The 21069-nt window shown below is 44.4% G+C and overlaps 1 protein-coding gene across 3 annotated transcripts in view; it reads right to left on the bottom strand.

Annotated features, from left to right (window-relative positions):
- Window positions 1–2461: 2461 nt before the first annotated feature.
- Wt1 (WT1 transcription factor) overlaps window positions 2462–21069 on the bottom strand; it is a 42644-nt gene continuing 24036 nt past the window's right edge. For 2 of the 3 annotated variants that reach the window (XM_046467514.2, XM_046467516.2), the window contains 5 exons: window positions 13301–13397; window positions 9851–10001; window positions 6804–6893; window positions 6115–6207; window positions 2462–3836 (listed from right to left, as the gene is read on the bottom strand). In XM_046467514.2, the coding sequence (XP_046323470.1) occupies window positions 3715–3836; window positions 6115–6207; window positions 6804–6893; window positions 9851–10001; window positions 13301–13397 (553 nt within the window). In that variant the 3' untranslated portion in view covers window positions 2462–3714. The remainder of the gene's footprint in view (window positions 3837–6114; window positions 6208–6803; window positions 6894–9850; window positions 10002–13300; window positions 13398–21069) is intronic. The other variant, XM_046467515.2, reaches the window with a different exon arrangement.

Here is a 21069-nt window from a genome sequence, read left to right as displayed (position 1 = left end):
ATTGAGACCATCCTGTAGGTCCTTTCTACATAAGTGCTGTCCACAGCCCAGCATGGTGGGAATGACTTGGGAGAGGGTTAGTGTTCGGATTCTTAGGTCCTGCCTCAGAACTTCTGAATCAGAGTCTGCACCTTAGCAAACTCCCCAGGTGATATCTACAGACTAATAAGTTAAGAAACACTAAGGCAAATAACCCAGAAAAGGGACTAGATCTCCCCCTAGAAGCTTCTGTGCTGGTTGGGAAAACCTAGTATATAGTCAAAAGGGGCAAAATAGAAGTCTACATCAATCAAGTTTGGGTAGGAAACTTGAATCAAGAAGAATGAGACCAAGACCTGTTTCATCTCTTACCTCCCTTGGGCCTCAATGTCCTCAAATGTAAAGTGGGCATAACACTTGCCCTGTCTACCTTACAGGATTGTTCTAAAATTTAAAAAGATGGGCAAGCACTACACTGCCATTAGGCACTGTTTCAACTGTACACATTCTGAATGCTTGAGAAATTCAGATGAGAGAATAACAGGAAGTCTGGATGAGAAGACCCAGCAGAGGAAACTGGGGAGGCTGGAAGTATAGAACCAGCCACTGGTGTAAATCAAGAAGGAAAAACACACATTTTCACCATCTCCCAATACAGCCTCTAACCTAGGCCATGGGAGACTCCCACGGACCAGTGCCCACCCACTGGCTCCAGAGAGTCTGCCGAAGGCCCACACTGCGGGCTGCAGAAACACACTCAGCGTTCATCAGGTGTTTTACAAATAACACGGAGCAAGCAGAGCTGGTCTCTGTGCAAGGCTGGCCAGGAACCCAACTGCTGTAAATTTTCTCCCTAGTTTGGGGGTCTGGGGGTGGACTTTTTGTCATTTTGCAGAGCTGCCCTGTGAGGATGCCTAGACACTGCAGGCAGGGAGGAGGGAGGAAAAAGAAGTTAGCAGGTGAATCAGTGGCTAGTAGTTTCCCTAGATAATTCTTACATAAGCCTTTAGTATATACTAGATGTTTTCACAGTTTTTCAGCGAATCCTCATGGTGACCCTACCAATCAGGGGCTCCATCCCCACTTCAAGAATGAGAAAACTGGGACTTGAGATTGGAACCAAGATTGCTCTCCTTTCTAAAGCCCCTGACCTTTGCTGCAAGCTACACTTCTAGGGTAGTCAGAATCGCCTGTTTTCCTTGAGCCGTGGAAGCAATGAGCAATGTGACTGTTTTTTTTTTTTTTTTTTAATTATTGTTTTAGCTGTTGATAGACTTTATTTTATTTATTTATACATGGTGCTGAGAATCAAACCCAGTGCCCCACACATGCCAGGCAAGTATGCTATTGCTCAGCCTCAACCCCTGAGGCTGTGCTTTTGTTGTGAAATCTCTGACTTGCTGACGTTTGCCATGCTTGTCCTGAGCGTCTCCAGGGAAATGCTATCTTCTGGCGGGAAAAGATAAATATGGCTGATATACATGAGTCACCATACTCACTATAATTAACAGTGATGCAAGAGCCAGATGTACAATAAGAGGGGCCTCAAAACGAGGCTTTCAGGTGGCCCAAACATTGAACTGCACTTGAATGCTAAAAAGAGTGTCTGTGGCTGGGCTCCTGTCTGCTCAAGACACATTTAAAAAAAAAAGAAAAGAAAGAAGCGTGGAATGCACATAAGCTCCAAGATAATAGAATTGAGAGGGGCCCACCAAACGAATCTTCTTGTTTACAACTGGAAAACCACACACCAGAACCATAAAGAGTTTATAGATAATATAGATCTTTGCTTTCACACTCAGCTGCCCAGGAAAATCTAAGCAGTTTTACCTGCTGAGCTGATTTATAGCTACTACAGTTGTAAATTCAGTTGTACTCTGTGTTCAGCTTATGCCCTCCTGATCCCGGGAATGTCTCTATGAACTTTTCAAAAAAAGATCACTTATTAGTACCTCTCTGTTCTCTTCTGCTGATCTGCAACAAAAAAGGTTACAATGAACTGGGTGCAGTGGCACATGCCTGTAATCTCAGCTTCTCAGGGGGCTGAGGCAGGAGGATCCCAAGTTTGAGGCCAGCGTGGGCAACTTAGTAGAACTCTGTCTCAAAATAAAATGATATAGGGGCTGGTGATATAGCTCAGTGGTAGAGCAGTTCTCTAGCATGTGTGAGGCCCTGGGTTCCATCACCCCCCCTTAAAAAACAATGATGATAATCTTGGTAAAATAAACCCTAAACCATAATTCCCATCACATCATCCACAGACACTCAACCACAGCACAAACACAAATGTCACCATGCAAAGTGAAGGTGGCACTCTGCTTCTTCTAGCACAGAAAATTCCCTCTGTAAGTCTGACAGAAAAAACATCTGTTGTCAGAACCTGGATAGGCTTACTAGTAGCCATCGAAGCCAGTGGCATCGTACCTGTTTAAAAAAGGCTGAATTGGTCTCAAGATTCGAACACAACACAGTTGATAAAATCTTGTCTTTCTTTTTGAACAGACTTTAATTGAGAGCAAAGTGAAAAATGCAGGTTACAGTTTTAGTGTTATCATCAATATGCTGCAAGATCAACACCCAGTGATGCACCTAACATTTATACATTTCCTAATTTTAGTCGTCAAAGAGCAGATCAATACCAGATATATATATTTACACAATAATTTCAAGCAACAGTAAATAATAAACTCCCTCCCTTAAAAAACAAAATACACATACACACTCACACACATACCCAAAAACCTTTAAACAATGGATTTCCTCCACACTAGCAAGTCTCATTTTTTTTTCACATATACTTGTAGACCCAAAGTTAAGTTACTTAAGAACAGACTGATCCGGAGATCCTGGACCAGCCCCCTATTTTCTTTTAAACTCACTTTTAATTTTTACAACTTGAAGCCACATGGCCAGTGTGATCTGTACACTCTAAGGACACCCCAATGATGAACATGAATTCCATTTTCTTTGTGTGAAGACATGGGTACATCTCTGAAGATGCATCTGACTCAGAAAAAGTCAAAACCACAAAAACTTCCCATCTTCACACACGGTTGCTTAAGAACATTGTGCTAACATTAACACTGATTAACTGAGCAGTTAGATTCTTTTAGATGTCTATACAGAGATACTGGTTAGTTCTGATTCTTTTTTTTTTTTCAGTTGCTTGAAACACGTGTGTTTTAAAAGTCGCCTGGTGGAACTACATCCTGTTTTACAGGTTAGCAGCCCGCCTGACCTCCAGGATGCTGGATGAGCCTCACCCCCAATGTCTCTGATTTATTTCTTGCTGCTGCTGTTAGTAAATGGAACCCATGACAAAGTTTATGTTAGCAGACACAAACGCATGCCCTGGCCTATAAATATTCCATGATGGGAAATGGTACCATCCCTCCCTTCCTAGTGAAAATGAGCGTAGAGGAGAAGGGGAGGGTTGGAGGGACGTGATCAACAACGGCTCTTCTTACAATGGAAAATCCAGATCAAATGGCGATGGGCTTTTAACTAACCAGACATCATTAGCTGCTTCTCCAGGCCTGTGAGTTAGGCGGAGGAGAGACCAATTCCTCCCGCAAACCTGGTAAGATCCAGTGGTACAGGTATCTTGTCTTGGAAGTTGGATGAAGATGATCAACGGCCATATCCTTAGGTGAGTGAAGAATTTCAAAATTGGATTTGAAAGTAGTTCACACACTGTCCTGCCTGGGACACAGAACTGTGCCCGTGTTGGACCCCTCAGAGCGCCAGCTGGAGTTTGGTCATGTTTCTCTGGTGCATGTTGTGATGGCGGACTAATTCATCAGACCGGGCAAACTTTTTCTGACAACTGGGCCACCGACAGCTGAAGGGCTTCTCACCTGTTGATACAATTGCCGGTCAGAGACACTTGCCTCGGCAAGACTGGCACAAGTTCAATTATCAAAGGCCCGAGTTCATTCATCACAGCCACCTGCCCCTGACTCCCACAGGTCTTTCCCTAAGCTTCCAATGGGCTTGCTTAACAGCAGCACCTCTGGGGGCTAAATAATGTCCGAAATAATGCAAAAATTATGAAATGTTCTTTCATCCAGACTAGGGGACTAGGGAAACAGGAAAGAAGGGATGAATCTAGTTAATGGAAATATCTGGGAAATACATATTTAATTAAGGGGGAAAGCATTTGTTCCAGTCTACTGTTGGAATGATGTATGAACTCTGTCAATGGTTCCCTGTGGCTGAGCAGGGAACTGAGCTCAACCCAGCTGCAAGGGCCTCGGGATCATCACACCCTGGATGTTGTTGACTGCTATACAGAGGTGGAGCTGGGTCTGCAGCTTTAATGTCTCTTTATGGATATCTTAAAATAAATCACTGACACCAGTTGCATGCTATTTGCTTCTTTTACCATGAAGGGTCAGGGTCACTCAGAGCATCATCTCTGTTATATAGAAGATTCTAACTGAGGCATGGTTCTGTCAAAAGATAAGCCGACTCCATCGACAGAGCCTCAGGACATTCCTTCCAAGCATCAATCTCATTAGGGACGAATACTAATTTTTATTAAATGCTTGACAGATGCTAAGACTTGTCCTGTGCTGGACATTGTGTGTGCGTGTGTGTGCACGCACACGTGCACACCTTATATATTCCTTACAACAGTCCCATGAGGGAAACATTATCCCCATCCTATAGATGAGGTTGGACATCTAGCAAGAACAAACGCAGGCAGGCCTAAAATCCAGCCTTGTCTAATTCCAAAGCCCAGACTCTTTCCTATATTGTACCTCCCGGGCCTTCCTAAGGATAATGCCATAGGAGCCAACCCTGTACCTCCTGGAAGATCTTCTCAGGATATTGCTGGTCCCACTTCGCTTTCTCTGACTACTGATCCGAGAAATGTCCCAGGAGATGTGGTGTCCCATGGTCAGAATGGGGGATGAGCAAATATAATATCAGTCTGCTGGTGACACAGGTCACTTGGAACACACATGGGGGGTGGGTGTACAAGGGACAACTCTTTCCCACCACTTTGTGAGCTTAGGTCTAAGTCAGAGAAGCCACATCAAAAGACGGGGAGCAAGGCACCACCCAACATGCCCACTGTTACACCCGTGTCTCGACTGTCTTAAGCACAGCTTGTAGACTACCCGGGTAGGGGACTGTTTTCCTTCACCTCCGCTCACTGTCCCTCTGCTCTTCCTGATCTGCTCTTGCTCCCAACTCTGCCTCCTACTGGACAAATTCTGACCCCTTCTCCCACCAGTCTCCATCAATCCAAACTCAATGGAGACAACTTTGCTGGCTTTGGCTGTCTTCTTATTTCTGTCCTCCTTGGAGGCTGCATGAACTCATGCTCTTTCATCAAGAAGACAGTGGGTTAAGGGGGGCTGGGAGCATCTGGCTGAATTTGCTGCTTACTAGCCTCGTGACTTTAGACAGGTCCTTTACTCACTAGAGCCTCTGCCTCCTTGTCAATAAACTAGGGATAAATCACTCCTACACTACTCTTTTTATGTGGATATTAGGAAGATAAAATGAGATCACCTAAGCAAAAGCCCTCCTTCCGAAGGTAAAAAATATGCAATACAGTGGTGCTAATTTCATTGTGAATCACACCAGCCTTGTGGACAAGCAAAAATCCTTCAACAGCCAGTGGAGATGTAAAAGCCCTATTCCCTCTGTATGCTAGGACCGAGAACTGAAGTCCATCTAGCAGAAACTAAGACTGCTTTGGGGGCATTAGAACCAGTTCTCCAAGCAGGATCCTGAAATATGAACTCTCAGGAGAATAAGTGTTTGTCTTGCTAAAAAAAAAAAAAAAAAAAAAAAAATTTCCTGTAAGGTTGATTATTGTGTCAAATTAAGTGAAAAAAAAAACGTGATTGGACAAATTGGGAACAGTAGGGACCTAGTTTATCTCTTCATTTTCATTCTGGACACTCTGGATGTTCCTGCCACATCTCTCTCCTGTTCTGTATTTCCCCTTCTCTCCTTCTTTGATAAACATTATTATTTATCATATTAAGATAGCTACACATTGTTCTTTCTCTCAATTGAGTCTCTAAATCTAATCTCTCTTATCACAAACAAGCTCAATCAACAGTAGTTTTTTTAAAAAAAATAATGAAAAATAAATGTGAAGAAAAGTTTACGCACTTGTTTTACCTGTATGAGTCCTGGTGTGGGTCTTCAGGTGGTCGGACCGGGAGAACTTTCGCTGACAAGTTTTACACTGGAATGGTTTCACACCTAAACGGACAGAGAAAGTCTAGCCTCGGCCCTAACGATGTGGGGCACAGCGAGGCCCACAAGGCTGGCTTGGTGGCAGCTGGAGGAGCCCGGTATTTCCAGCCACACTTGCAATGTCTGTCAAGCCCTCACATTTCCCCAATCCCTCAGGTCCAGCAGTAGGATCCACCTGGTTCTGCACTGTAACCCTCAAGGACCTGCTTCTGTCCTGGAAACAACCGTTCCTTAACCACAAGGTCTAGCTTCTCATCAGAGAGAAGGTCTCAGCTGGGTCATAACTGAAAAGGTGAATCCTGCTGCACCCCTATTCTGCTCTCCACCACCCTTGGTCTTGACTGGTACTCTCTACCAGCAGCCCATGGCTGTGGGATCTCACTGTGCTGTGGTCTGCAGAAGGCGTGGGATGTTTCCTTTTCTTTCCTTTCTTTTTCTTCAAGAAAAGGAAAGTCTCCAGATTTGGGGGAGGGGTGGATTCTTGGAAAAAAACGAAACAGATGGCTGACCCTCTCATCCATATTCAACACGGAAGAGCATCACAAAATCAGCCCTAACCCAAGGGAACACGACTGCTGGCAATGAGAAGGGAACCTACAAACCTGTGTGTCTCCTTTGGTGCCTTTTGAGTTGATCTGAACGAGAAAACCTTCGCTCACAGTCCTTGAAGTCACACTGGTATGGTTTCTCACCTTGGGGAAGACACATATTCTATTTGAAAACAACATTGGAAGTGCGATCTCATCAGAGGCAACCTCACCTACTTGGACTGAGGGGATCCCAAAATGCCTCAGGCACTTCAGGGAGCTCTTCTGGGCAGCGATGCCAATTTCCACAGGAGATCAAAGCCCCAGCTGTGCACACTCGCAGACACTGGGCTGGGTGAATGAGGGCCGTCCCTCACCAGCTCTGCTGCTTACAATTCTGGGTGAAGCACAGTTCTTCCTTGGGAAATTGGACCAATAATCTGACACCTTCTAAGGACTTGATCGTCCACATAAAGGGCTCAGGCCGGTGCCTCGCATAAAAGCAGTGCTCAAAAAATGACATCAGGGAATACTTAAATAAAAACCAAAGGTGTTTTAACTCCTAGGTTGAGTGTGGAGAAGAATTCTGGGATGGGTGTGCCTTGAGGCTAGCCCCAGAAATAAGTGTTTTAAGTTTTACAGCCTGAAGATTTGGTGTTCTTTGCTACTGACTTCACATTTTTGAGTCAAGCATCAACCAATCCACGGAGCCAAAGCACTTAGAAAATTTGTATCATTCTGTTCTAAGAGAAAAGTCAGTCGTGGGGTTGCACAATCCCCTGCCCCACCCCGTCCTCCACAGAGAAAGTGCAGCCAAACCCCAGGAGCTGAGTGCACTCAGTAACTGTGGCCTTCCCCCTCCTCAGACTTCTGAGTCACTGGCATTCTGAGATGGACAATAAGCCACCCCAGGGTCTGGTAAGTCTTTTCCATTGGTGGGCAGCCCCCAGTGCCTTTTTCTGCTCTTGACCTCTGCCCTCTTCCTGATATCTGTACCCCGACTCCAGCCAACTAGACACTCTTCATTCCTATGTTCACATTTTTTTTACCCATTCAAGAGTCAACCCTGTGTCCCTCACAAATGCCATTCACTTCCTTGTGATGCCTGCTTGGAAACTTCATGGTCAGATACAAACCCCTTCCCTCCCTCATAACAGAATTTATCCCAGTGCATCTAATGAGGTGAGCCGTTTCCGTCTGCCTTCTCCACAGGCTACAATATCTGGAGAGCTTTCCTTCATTTATATTTGTACCCAGCCCGGTGACTTCTGTGGCAGCTCTACAACCTGCAGGAGACGGTGCCCCTTCTCATCTGATTTCCTTGCCCTGCAATCGGCCTTCTGCTCACCCTTCAAGTGCTCTGCCTGACCTCAGCAGTCTTCAACGGCTAACCCAAGACCTTCCTATTCCTCAAGAAAACTACTCCAGTGCCCCTAGCTCAAATCCCTTCCCTCTCAACTTCAGAGCTGTTCCAGGATCTGAGTTAGAATGTGATCCCATGTTTTCTCAGTTCCTTTTCTTTAGTGTATATCCTCGCTCCAAAGTGCACCACACCCTCCTTGAGAAGGAGGTTATGATTTGGGGTTAAAAGGTCGGAGTTTTGAAGTCCTGCTTCCACTATGTCCTACCCTCTTGACAATGGTTTTGTGTGTGAGGATTAAATGAAATAATGTGTGTAGGCAGACCAGCACATAAAAATTCTCTATATACTAGTCTGTATTGTTATAAATATATAAACAAACACTGCACTCTTTGAAGACAGGGGCTGCAGGATTGTTAAACACTGACCTGACTACCTTGTCTTCTGCAAGGAAGAGCTTTGTAGAGGGCCCAAGGGGCCTGGGGCTCTTGGCTGTCTCGTTCACTGTCTTCATCCACAGCCCTCTAACCTTCCTTTGCTGTCAGTGCCTCTTTCCAGTAAGTTTCTACAAACCATATCACCTTCAATACAGTTGCTTGCTGGCAGAATCTGACTTTATCATTTTTCTTATTACCTTGGTGGATACTTTTCAAATGATCCCATTGAGGGGAATATGTAAAAAGCATAATATGCCACAGGTGCTCTCAACAAAGCCTGTGGTCCACTGAGTGCAAGCTCAAGTTTATGGCAGAATCACATCCTCCAGATGCAATGAGTTAGCAAAGCCCAGCGGTCTAAAGGGATCTGAAGGCAGCTCACTTTCAGTTACCCCACAGCGAAATCAGCAGGAATAACAAAATAATGAGAGTAGTCACAGCATGAAGCTGTCCTTCACTTGGAAAGACCAGCACCAGCTTCTCTTCGGAAAAGCCTGGGCTTCACATTCTCCCTGTAGGGAAGACCCAGACACATGCCCATTCTGTGCCCACAAGGCTGAGTGAACATGTGTGAAATGCCTGTTCATGTTCAAGGTGGCCAACAACCAGACAAGGCCAACAGACTCCTTGACCGGGGATGGAAGGGTGTGTCCAGTTTCCGGTTTTTCAGAACATACAATCAAAAAATCACTTCTCCATTTCTTAAGGACTAGTGACAAAAATTTAACTACAGGCCATTTTCCCTTTCCTTGCTGGTTGGTTATTACTAACCTAAACGATTCAGTTCTTCTCTGGACAATTCCTTCAAAGATTTATGATGACCTTGTCCATCACTCGAGTCATCAGATTATCCTATGCCCAGGCTTGCTCCTCTCCCCTTAGAGATGGTAAGAATATTCTATCACTAGCATTCGTTCAGACCCCTAGACATAGGGTCCTATGCTAGGTACGTTAAATCCACAATGCCTTTAAATATTAGTCTACGCTTAACAACTCCATAAGGTGGGCATTATCATCTCCATTTTCCACATGAAGCAAATGATGTTCAGCGAGTAACTTGCTCAAGGGCTCCCACTTGGTGAAGCCAGCATTCAAGTGTGGGTCTCTTTAATTCCATGATATTCTCTTTCTACCACTCTATTCTGTTCTTCCTGAAGACAGTTTACTGACTTCTTATAAAAGGATTCACAATCAGGATGAAAATGGCCTTGGCCTGACCTTTCTAAGCAATGCCTACTTTCCATTCCAGAAGTCACCTACATGTGAGCCCAGAACAGGAGCTCTTGAACTACCTGTGTCCAGGGCTGGACCATGGACACACTTACCAGTGTGCTTCCGGCTATGCATCTGTAAATGGGACAGCTTAAAATATCTCTTATTGCAGCCCGGGTAAGCACACATGAAGGGACGTTTCTCACTGGTCTCAGATGCTGACCGGACAAGAGTCGGGGCTACTCCAGGCACACGCCTCACATCCTGTAGGCACAGTGTGAGAGGAACAGAGGTTTTAGGCCACATATGAACATTCATGTCAGTCCCAAGGAAAAGTGAGCACTGAAATATACCCAAGGAAAGGATGGCAGGTATGTGAGATCTGAAACCATTCCCCTCCACACCCCAAATGCCCATGGCAGACATCACTAATGGATGATAGATCCGACATTCTGCAGAGTCGTACTCTAACGTTATCACTACTGATCAACCAGAACTGGGACTTGAAATGAAGTCTATTCGGGTTCCCTAACACAGAGCCTCTGGAGAAGAAATGCTGGTGCCTAGAAGAGCTCCCAATCCATCCTGTCTCTGAGCTCCTCCACATGAGGCTGTGAGGTCCGAAAGTCCAGTCCCAGATCTCATCTATTCCCTCCCACTCAGACACCATGACCTTGAGCCCAATCTGCAATGGATGTTGAAGTTTCTTATCAGAGAATAATGTGAGCTAGTGAATAAGCACAAAAGTGACCAGAATGTCCACATGCAAATAAATGACCAGAAAGAAAGAGCCCCTGGATTTGAGGGTTCAATCTGTGAAGGGGAACTGAACTCAAGAGAAGCCCATGGCACGGCCAATACGACCTTTAATACTGTCACCAGAAATGACTGGACCTGTCTGCTGTCTCTGCTCTTTACATGTCCTTCCAAGGCATCTGCTCATCCCCTTTATCTGTTGGAAGAGGCTCCCCTTTCCTGCTGTCAGGCTCAGAGTCATAAACGGGAGCAGGGCAGGTGCCCGAGGAGCCACTGATTCCCCCTGTTCAGCGTCAGATGTGCAAGTCTAGGCCAAAGGGTGAGAGTGGCTGACACGGAGCATACCCACCATCACGCTAAGACCTGGAACTGCTTCAGAGCTTAATCAACACCCCGCCCTGTGTGTTTCCCACTCTCCCCAAGCTTAAGTTCTCGTTCCTGTTTCACACCCCCTTGCACTGAGAGGGCACTATCTTTTTTGAAGTTAAAAATGTACAATGACTTAGGAGAGCCGTGTTGATAGGCCATAGCATCTCACCGTAAATGGTGGCATGAAACTAAATGGTGAGCCAGCGGTGTGGTGTACTCAAGGAAAAAATGAGTAGATAGTGAAAAAACAAGACACCTGTCCAGGGTGGAGTTTGCTACAGGCCATAACAGTGAGTCTGACAAATGGAGTTCTGACGAGGAGGAAGGCAAAGGAAGCACTTTTCATTTCCTCTCATTAATCCCAGATGCAGTGTACATGGCAACAGGACATAAAGATGAGTGTGAATGTCAGTCAGGGTCCTGGTGGGGAAAGGATTGATGGTTTTTGTCCAAAGAGACTGGATGACTCTTCCTAAACTGTCACTGGTTCTCTGTATTTCTGTGACCTTTGCATTTATTTCTCACCATGGGAAGGCCTGGGATGAGGGAGCACGCTGTTCTACTTCCACGACACTTCTGGAAAATAATCAGAACATCTCGGAGCTACTTGCCCCACATATCACACAGGGGCCTGGCCCACACACAACTTATCCCTAGGGTGCTGACTATTCTGGTGGAAGGATGACAGCTGTTTCTCTTGTTGTGGCCACTGAGTCACACTTAGAAAACACCAATACAATCACTTGGTTACTGTGTGCTAATGACAGCCCCAAAGAGGCTCTGTGAAAGTGGTCTTCCACCAAACACTGAATTCTCCAAAGCTTTTACCTTTCCACTTTACTTTCACTACTCTCCTTGGAGACTTCTTCCTCTAAACTGTTCACAGTCCTGTCCCCCCAGCAAGCTGTATTATGTATCAGTTAAAAACAGGTGTTCTTGCTGAGCGTGGTGGTGGTACACACCTGTAATCCCAACTACTTAGGAGGCTGAGCATGGATGACCCCAAGTTTGAGGGCAGCCTGAGCAACTTAGTGAGAATATGCCTCAAAATAAAAGTATAAAAGGGTTGGGGATGTAGCTCAGAATAGAGCTTGCCTAGCATGCACAAGGCCTTAGGTTCAATCCCCAGGACCACAAAATTAAAGAGGGTTCTGGAGTCGAACAAGCCTGAGTTATAGGTCTCAGCTCCACCGCTTGCTAGCTATGTGGTTTTGAACAAGTCACTCGTCTTACCTGGGCTTTGCTTCCCCATCCAGTAAAACGGAAATAATAACAGTACCTACCTCACAGATGTATGCTGAGGACTAAACGAGGGAAGGAAGACTATGTTTAGACATGGAGGAAGCTTAAATGCACAGGGAGAATACAAAGAAGTCAGCCTGAAAGTGCGACATAGAGTACAATTCCAACTGTATGACATTCTGAGAGATGATCAGTGGGTGCTGGGAAGGAAGAATGGAGGAGGGGAGTGATGGGCGGGTGGAGGATAGAGCATTTTTAAGGTGATACACCACATAAGAATACCATGATCTGATGCTATCCAAATAGATTCGTGGCATTGTGTATTTATTAAAACCCACAGAACTATACAACGTGAAAAGTGAACCCTAATGTAAACTATAGATTTAGTTAGCCTGAACCCGTCAATATTGGCACATCAATTATAACAAATATATCACACCAATACAAGATATTAATGATAGGGGAAACTGAGAATACTGGGAAGGGAGATATGGGAACTTTGTGTATTTTCTGGACAATGTTCATGTAAAACTAAAACTTCTCTAAAAGACAAAGTCCATTTTTTTAAGGTCCATGTATAAATCTTAGCACATAGAAAATGTCCAAGTAGCTGGGTGCAGTGATGCATGCCTGTAGTCCCAACAGCTCAGGAGGCTGTGGCGGGGGATCACAAGTTCCAGGGCCAGCCTCAGCAACTTAGCGAGGCCCTAAGCAACTTAGTGAAACCCTGTCTCTAAATTAAATATAAAGGGGCTGGGGATGTGGCTCAGTGGTTAAGTGCCCCTGGGTTCAATACCTGGTACCAAAAAAGAAAATGTCCGAGCATAGGTGGTACTGTTATGATTGCTATCATCAACACCCAGCAAGACAGTCCGTCTTTGGGCACTTTCCAATGCAGATCAAATCTCGTAAGAGTCCAGGTTGTTGATTCAAGCCCAGAATAGAGCTTGCTTAGCAAATACAAGAGCTGCACAGTTCACTCTGGAGAAGGAAGGAAAGAGCAAGACTCTGCAGGAAGCATCTTGGTCTAAGTCAGGCAGGAGACAGCATCTCTGGAGGAGGAGGAGGTGGGGGTCCCTGATGACTAAGTCTTTCCAGGGCCAGATGGTCAATCGGCAAGGAACTGAAGGACAGTGGAGTAGGAAAAGAGGCCGTGCAGTGAAGGCAGCGTCCAGGGGACATCCCTGAGTACTCACCTGAATGCCTCTGAAGACACCATGGGTGTGTATTCTGTACTGGGCACCACAGAGGATGGGTGTCGTGTGGTTCTCGCTCTCATACCCTGTGCCATGGCTGCAAATACAGAAAAGGGAGGCCAACGCTCAGGTAGGTTCACAGCCACCTTTTGGAAAGGCTCATCTCCAGCCAAGAGGGAGTGATCTTTTTTTAAGCTCATGGGACAAACACAATTGGTTTTTGCCTCCCTCCATGGGGCGCCTCTGGAAGCAGAGCCTCTGTGAAAGCTGAGGCCACTTCATCTTCATGTCACCACCACTCAGTCCTCCCTCACCCTCAGATTCTTGCAAGCACACCATCTGGGTCTGTGCCTTGCTCAGACCAGTCAGGAAAAGCCACAGTGGCAGGACTTCATCCCCAGCAAGTTGTTTACCATCTCAATGGCGGCTGACAGCCGCGGATATCTCAGGAATGAGCAGAATGCTTCAAGCTTCACATGAAGTGTACTGGATTTTTGTCGACACCTCATGACTCAGTTTTTACCAGATAGCACCAAAACAGTGACGACACTTTCAAGAAGAGATATCACATCCCCAGGAGTGGGATTACACATCTGTGGCTCTATTCCACTTAACCTACAGATTTGTCTTCCAGATCAGGTTAACTCTTTGTGGCCAACTTGTGCTACAGCTGGGCACTGGACAATCTTCCAGTATCAGACTGACTAGTCCTCTACTTGGAGCTCAAGGTAACTTGGGACTACTAGTGAGACCCGAGGAATGCGGAGCTTTGAAAACAACAACTTGGAAGAAGTGACTGCTCTGTTCTAAAAATACTTTTTACTTCAGGTACAGTGCTGAAATCTGTTCTGCACTAATTTTATTTCCAAACAAAGCAGAGAAAGGATTCTTCTCCACACAGGCAGGACGTTAGAATTACATCAGGAAGCACCATGGAGATGATGATGAAATCTCTTTTATGAAACATCTCTGTAAAATGGTGCAGCTGCTTTGGAAAATGTCTGGCAATCCCTCAAAAAATTAAGACACACAGTTACCATGTGACCCAGAAATCCTGGGTATATTCCCAAAAGAAAGGAAAACTGATGTCCACACATTAAAAAAAAAAACAACTTGTGTACATTGTTTAGAAGCTACACCATTTGTAAGATCAAAACACAGAATCAACTCCAATGTCAATCAACTGATGAATGATAAACAAAATATAGTATATTCACACAATGGAATACTATTTGACCATAAAAAGGAATGGAGTACTGATACATACTATAATATGGATGAACTTTGAAAACACTATGCTAAATGGGATGAGCTAGTAACAAAACAAAAAAATGTTTTATATTTTTTTATGAAATGTCCAGAACAGGCAAATCTATACTTGGTGAGGACATGAAAGAGTGACTGCTGAAAATGTCCTAAAATTGTGGGAGTGGCCAAACTAATGGTTTTGGATAAGAAGTATCTCCCAAAGACTTATGTGTTGATGGCTTAGTTCCCGATGCAGCAATATTCAGAAGTGGATCTGGGGAAGCAATTGGATGAGGGTTCTGACCTCATCAGTGGACTAATCTATAGAGGCATTAATATTTGACAGCATTATTAGAAAGAAACAGAAACTACAGGCAGGGGGGCCTGGTTGGAGGAAGTAAGTCACAGGGCCATGTCCTGGAAGGGTATATCTTGTCCCTAGCCTCTCTTTCCCCACTACGTGGCTATCATGAAGGGAGTAGCTTTGCTCTTCTGCCATGGTGTTCCTTGGCTTTGGAGCCAGTCAACCATAGAATCAAACCTCTGAAACTAGGAGCCAAAATAAATCTTTCCTCCTCTAAGTTGTTTTTCCCAGGTATTTTGTCCCAGTGATGAAAAGCAATCACACCATACATATCAACAAGTATATTAAAACCCACTGTATCGTGTATTCTAAAAGGGTAAAGGATGAGATATGCAAACTCAATAAAGCTGCTTTATAAACATTGTGTATTCACATTTTTCAGCTTTCAGGTAAGATTAACTGGTTGTTTGAGGCTGAGAATCTCCATCCTCTGCCTTTGTTACTCCAGATGTTCCAGGGGTTTCAGGGCAGCAGGCAGGTGCCTTTGTCCATCTCATGGAATAGGGGGCAGACCACAGGCTGACTCAAGTCTCACTCAACCAGGGGAGAGAATTCCTGGAAGGAAAGAGTGTCTGACAGGATAACTGAGGTGTCCACATAGCCTGGGGCCACAGCAGCCGAGGGGGTTTCACATTTACTTCTGGTTCCAAGCATTTTAGAAAGAACTGCCTGTCTGCTTTGCATAGTTTGGGCAGAGAGGCGGCAGTTCTGCGTCCCCAGTCGACTACGTCTTTTCTCTTGTGTCCTGCTTCGAGTGATTTTTAGCACATCCTGGAGGTGAGGAATGTCTCAAAGAGCTAAAGCAGGGTGAAAGATGCCAAGCCCAGAGAGCATCTGTCGGAGGCCGCCCTGCACAGGAGCTCTGCACACATATTTAGGTCTTGAGTAAGGTGGTACTGAACTGGCACTGCATCTGCTGCAATGCAGGTGGACTCACCTCTGCCAGGAGAGGTGCAGCCATGAAACTGGGCGTCACCCGATGAGTTCCACCCACCTGTTTGTACCTTCCATTGAATGGCTCCCTTCAATAAACAGGGCTTCAGAACGTGATCCCCCCTCTCTTGCCTGCCTCCTGTATTTTTCTCTTGCTCCCCTTGTGGGAGCTTGTGTCTGAGGTGCAGAAGCCATCTTGAACCGCCCTAGAAAAAGGTATTTTCTGTGTCTCTGTGTGATATTTCATGCCAGCTCAAATGCATCTGAGTGACCCTGGTTCAGCAGCCCGAGTTGGATGGGGGCTACAGTTGCATCTGTTTTTCTGATTCTTAGAATGTGCATGCCAGGAAAGCAAGGCCGTGTCTGCCTTCCATACCATTACAGTCCACAGACGGTGAGAGTGAGTGACATGGCCCATGACAGCAGAAGGAGGACAGGCCAGAATGGTGCTGCCAAAACACTGTGCCTCAAAGGCTGAAAGGAGAAGCTGTTTTACATGGTTCCATCTTCTGCATGAAGCCAAAATGCAACTTAAACATTTCCTCAGGCTAAGGGACTTTTGGGGACACACCATTAGTAGAAATCTGAATTATGTGCAAGTTCTGCCATCAAAGGAGAAGTATTAGTAATAAGTCTTGATAGTTGAATTCTGGGGGGGGTATCTGGATTTTTTTGGGGGGGCGGGGGGGAAGGCTCAGACTTTCCTCAACAAACTAGTCCCATGACTCAAAGTGTTCTGTCACTCAAAGGAAACAACACTGATCCTCACAGCCAGATAGATGCAAGTCAACAAAGAAAAGAAGCAATAAGACTATACTTGAGACTGAGCCAATTATGCCACAATCTAGTAGAGTCTTCTATGAGATCCATGAATAAAAACAGTAAAACAGTTGGCCCCTGCCTATGGGTTCTTATATCTCCATAAGACAAACACCAATGCAATCCCACACTGTGGAAACCCTGTAAGCCAACGTGCCTTCCAGTGTGGTCTTCTCAGAAGACCAAGCTTAACTTGTGAGCATTCAATTTGTAGAAGTCACTCCAAGTCAATGAAGGAAAACAAGCTGGTAGTCTTGGGAGCCATAGACTAGAGAGGCAGAAGGGGCCTAGAAAAGGCCCTTTTCCTCCAACCACAGTCGAAGCAGGAATGGCTTCCAGCTCACTGTCAACAGTTGGACAACATGACTGGTAAATTTTCAAGGCATGCTGTTCTATTTGGGGAAAGTTCAATTGTTAGGAAAGGCCTTTCCAAACCAAGCTGAGATCTGTGTCCTCACTCCTGCCTGATGGGGAACTGTACAAGTATTACTATGTTACAGCCATCTCTATGTATCTCCCATACATGATGGTAAAACTTGGCATGGACAACAGAATCACCTCATTCATCCCTGCATCCTTTAAACTTAGTGACTGAAGGATGGGCATAGTCCACAAACAGGCCCAAGATGGACTGACTCTAACATCTCCTCCATATTACAGCCCTTCAAGTATTTAAAGATATAGCTCTCCAGGCTATAGATCTCTTTTCTCTCAACTACGAAAAGGTGAACTGTATTCTGATTCTTTTACCGCCTTGATTGTCCTCTTCCTCTTCCCCTTCATTTTGATAAATCTTTCTCAAAGTGGTCACTTAGGATGGATTGCCAATGCTACAGAAGTGTTTCTATAAAGGAGTGGGAAGGAAAGATCATCCACAAACATAAAAGTTTTTAGAATCTGGACAGTAACATGAATGCATAGGAATAGAGAGTACATGTCTGACCTGAAGGGATTCCATTCAAAGTCGATCCACTAGTCAAACACAGTACCATGGATTAGGCCAACAGGCTGTCAATGCCCAATTCTGGGTCAAAAGGCTTGGGCCTCTGGGCTCAGTGTACTGTGATTATCACATGTAAGAGGAAATAATTCCTCTATACACAGAACCCTGAGCAGTTGTGGGATGGAAAGAATCAGAACCAACCCAGAAACATACAGTTGTTATCATTCATGGAACAGGCTCTACAATATGAACTAACAGAGAGTCCCAAATCTCCATTAGGAACATAAAGGGAAAGGAACATAAAGGAAAATGTCGCACTATGCATAGCAAGTTTTGAGTTAAGTCTGGACAACTTTCTTAGGATAAGAAATTGGTGCTTTATAAAAAGTTTCTTTGTTTTGTTACCTAGGAAACTTCCCTTAGGAAGATATCTGATTCAGCTGAATGATGAAGAAAAAGGATTGGATGACTCCTTGGCCAAGATAATCAGGGAACCCTGGGATTTATACTGAGATATCATAGGACTGCTATGGCTCCAGGTGGGCAAAGATTCAGTGGGCCTGGTACAGATACTGAAGATGCACAATGTGCTTGTGCCTTGCCATAGAGGCCACCCTGCTAGAGACCACTCTTCAGCTTGACAGAGATTTCAGACATTGCCTCTGGTTTTATTGTTCAACTAGGCACAAAGCATTCATTCAGAGCCCATGATATCCTATCTTGATCAGAAAATCATCAAAAATAACTATCAAATGTCTGTTCACAATAAATATCTACTACATTAGTGACCTTCCACTATCAGATTGGTAATTTCACCACAAAGGAAACAGACTTGGGCACACCTTACGTATGGCTAACCAACTTTGGCTGCTAATGATCTGTTTTCTTCCCTGCATATGCCTAAAGATCTAGCTTAGTAACTGAATTCTTAAAATTCAGGGTATCCTCACTGCTGTGATTTCTAGAATCCTCTGACATTTTCTACTTGAAAACCAAGATATTAATCTGTCTCAACTCTTCTGTCACCTGTCTTATTCTCCTTGAATTTCCACATTATTAGCCAAGAGGGCAATTATTTTATGAAAGAAAATGGATTTAGTTCTTTTTTATTTAAAGCAGAGCCAGAAATTCAAATATTCTGACAGGGTCAGAGTAAATGAGAGAAATCAATGAAGAGGGCTCTGCAGAATAAGATGGCCCTGAACTGGCAGGGACAGTCACCCAGGCTACACTGTCCCCTGCCCAACAGAGGCAGCCACAATTCACCTCTACTGGCCACCATCTATTGTTAATGATGGGAACCCAATGTGACCACATCTTTCCATTCTTCAAGGAAAAAAAGTCATAAATCTCATCTTCTTCTGAGATGACTTGAATTTATATTCTTGCAAATAATTGAAATCTTAAAGAGTCACTGTTGGATGAGATAAAACATACATCTGCCCTAAGGGTCAACAATTTGCAACTTCTGCTTTCAAGGCTGAGCAGAGAAGTTTAAGCTATATACTGGAAAAATCCATTTGTTTCTGCTGGTCTTCCCACAGGGCAACAAAATAGAGGTGGGGATGTACCTGGCTCTTTGAAAACTGGGTGTTAGAATCTCCCATACCCTAGCTTGAAAGGATGCCATACTTATACAGCAGGAATGGCCAGTGCTGTCCAAGCAAAATCTAGAAGTTTCCATCTAGAAGCTTTCTGGAGTCCTGGAAGTGGTATGGCTCTAATTTCAGCAGCCCTCTTGAAAGCAGGTGTAAGTACTGTGGTCATAGACAGAAAGCTGCAGGTGCAGTACTGCCAATTCAAGTGCATGAGTTTCTTATGACAAATCACCATAACTTTGGTGGCTTTAAAAAAAAAACCACCAAGTTACCCTCTTATGCTTATGGAGATCAGAAGTGCCAAATCAGCATCACCAGGCTGAAACCAAGGTGTCAGCAGTCCTGCTTTCTCCCAATGGCTCCAAGGAGAGAGCTGCTTTACTTGCTTCTTTCAGTTTCTAGAACTTGCCTGTGTTTCTTGGTCCCTTCTTTGCATCACCCCAACCTCTTGCTGCCTCCTCCTCCTCTTCTGTAGTTGAATCTCCACCCTCATCTCCCTCTTACAAGTATACTTGTTATCACATTTAGATAATTCAGCCCACCCAGATAATTCAGGAAAATTCTCCATCTCACGGTCCATAACTGAATCATAACTGGAAAACCCCTTTTGCCACATGAGGGAACATTCACAGGTTCCAGAAATTAGGACCTGGATATCTTTGGGGGTTATTATTCAGTTCACCATACCAAGGAAACGAGATTTATTACATTTCTTGCAGACACATTTTTTAAAAAACTTAATTAATCTGGATCCTTTATCTACAGATTTGTCTGGGAACACATGATTTTGCATCTGAAGACCTGTGTTCCAGGCCCAATGTTACTATTTATCTTCTCTGCGGTCATGAGCTAGTCATTCAATTCTCTCTACATCTGAGATTCATCATTTGTAAAATGAAGTTAATAACCTACACTAAGGATTCATTTGAAGATCAAAGAGATGAGTCATGTTGGGAGCAAAAGCTAAACATCACCAAATAACTTTATCCCAACCAAAAATTCTGGAAGTCCATGATTATATGTGATCATTAACAACCATAAAAATTATTTACTGTATGCTTTAAGTCTGGTGATTGAGATCAATACAATTTGTATTTTTGATTCATAGCACAACCCAGGAGTCATTAAGGTGTATTGCCTTAGCAAATGACTTAGCCTTCCTGGAACAGCTTCATGTAAAATGAAAACAATAGCACCTGCTTGCTCTTCAGGCTACTTGTTGAAGGAACCAATGAGATCAGATAAGTTCTGTACAATACTTGGTGCATGTATGCACTCAATAAATGTTAACTATGGCTTAAACGGTACCATCCCCATTTCACAGTGAAGTATACTGAAGTTTAAGGACAGGTTGAACTTATTTGCCCCAAATCAGACAGATGGCAAGTGGCAGAGCTTGAGGTGTGTGTCCAGGTCAGTGCAACCCCATCCTAAAGGGTTCCATTCTATCCTGACACTTGAATGATTCCAGCTCTTTTCTCCAAGGTATGAATGAAATCAGGCACACTGGAGTTTAATAAATGTAGTGATGTGGAGGGGAAGACTAAGGGTGGGCAGAGAGGAAGAGCGAGTTCAAAACATTCCTCCTCAGCATATTTCTGCTTCTGCTGTAAGAGACAATCTTTATATTGGCATAGAGAAAGCACAAGGGACAGAAATGACTTGCTCATGTGTGACAGAGTAGTCCAAACTGTGCACATTTGTTACAAAATAATAATAATTAATCATTATCATCATCTCTTTTTACCTAACTGGGGGGGGGGGGGGAACTAAGCAGAAGCAATTATCACGGAGCATACACCTTGTGACTTCATTTCTGGTGGTGGCCTAGACAGTCCATTTTCCTGAGCAACTTTAACAGCAA

The sequence above is a fragment of the Marmota monax genome, unplaced genomic scaffold (genome assembly GCF_021218885.2).
Source record: "Marmota monax isolate L192 unplaced genomic scaffold, Marmota_monax_Labrador192_F-V1.1 WCK01_AAM20220418_F8-fsc00135, whole genome shotgun sequence".
NCBI lineage: Eukaryota > Metazoa > Chordata > Mammalia > Rodentia > Sciuridae > Marmota > Marmota monax.
This window is presented reverse-complemented; position numbering and strand designations above follow the sequence as displayed.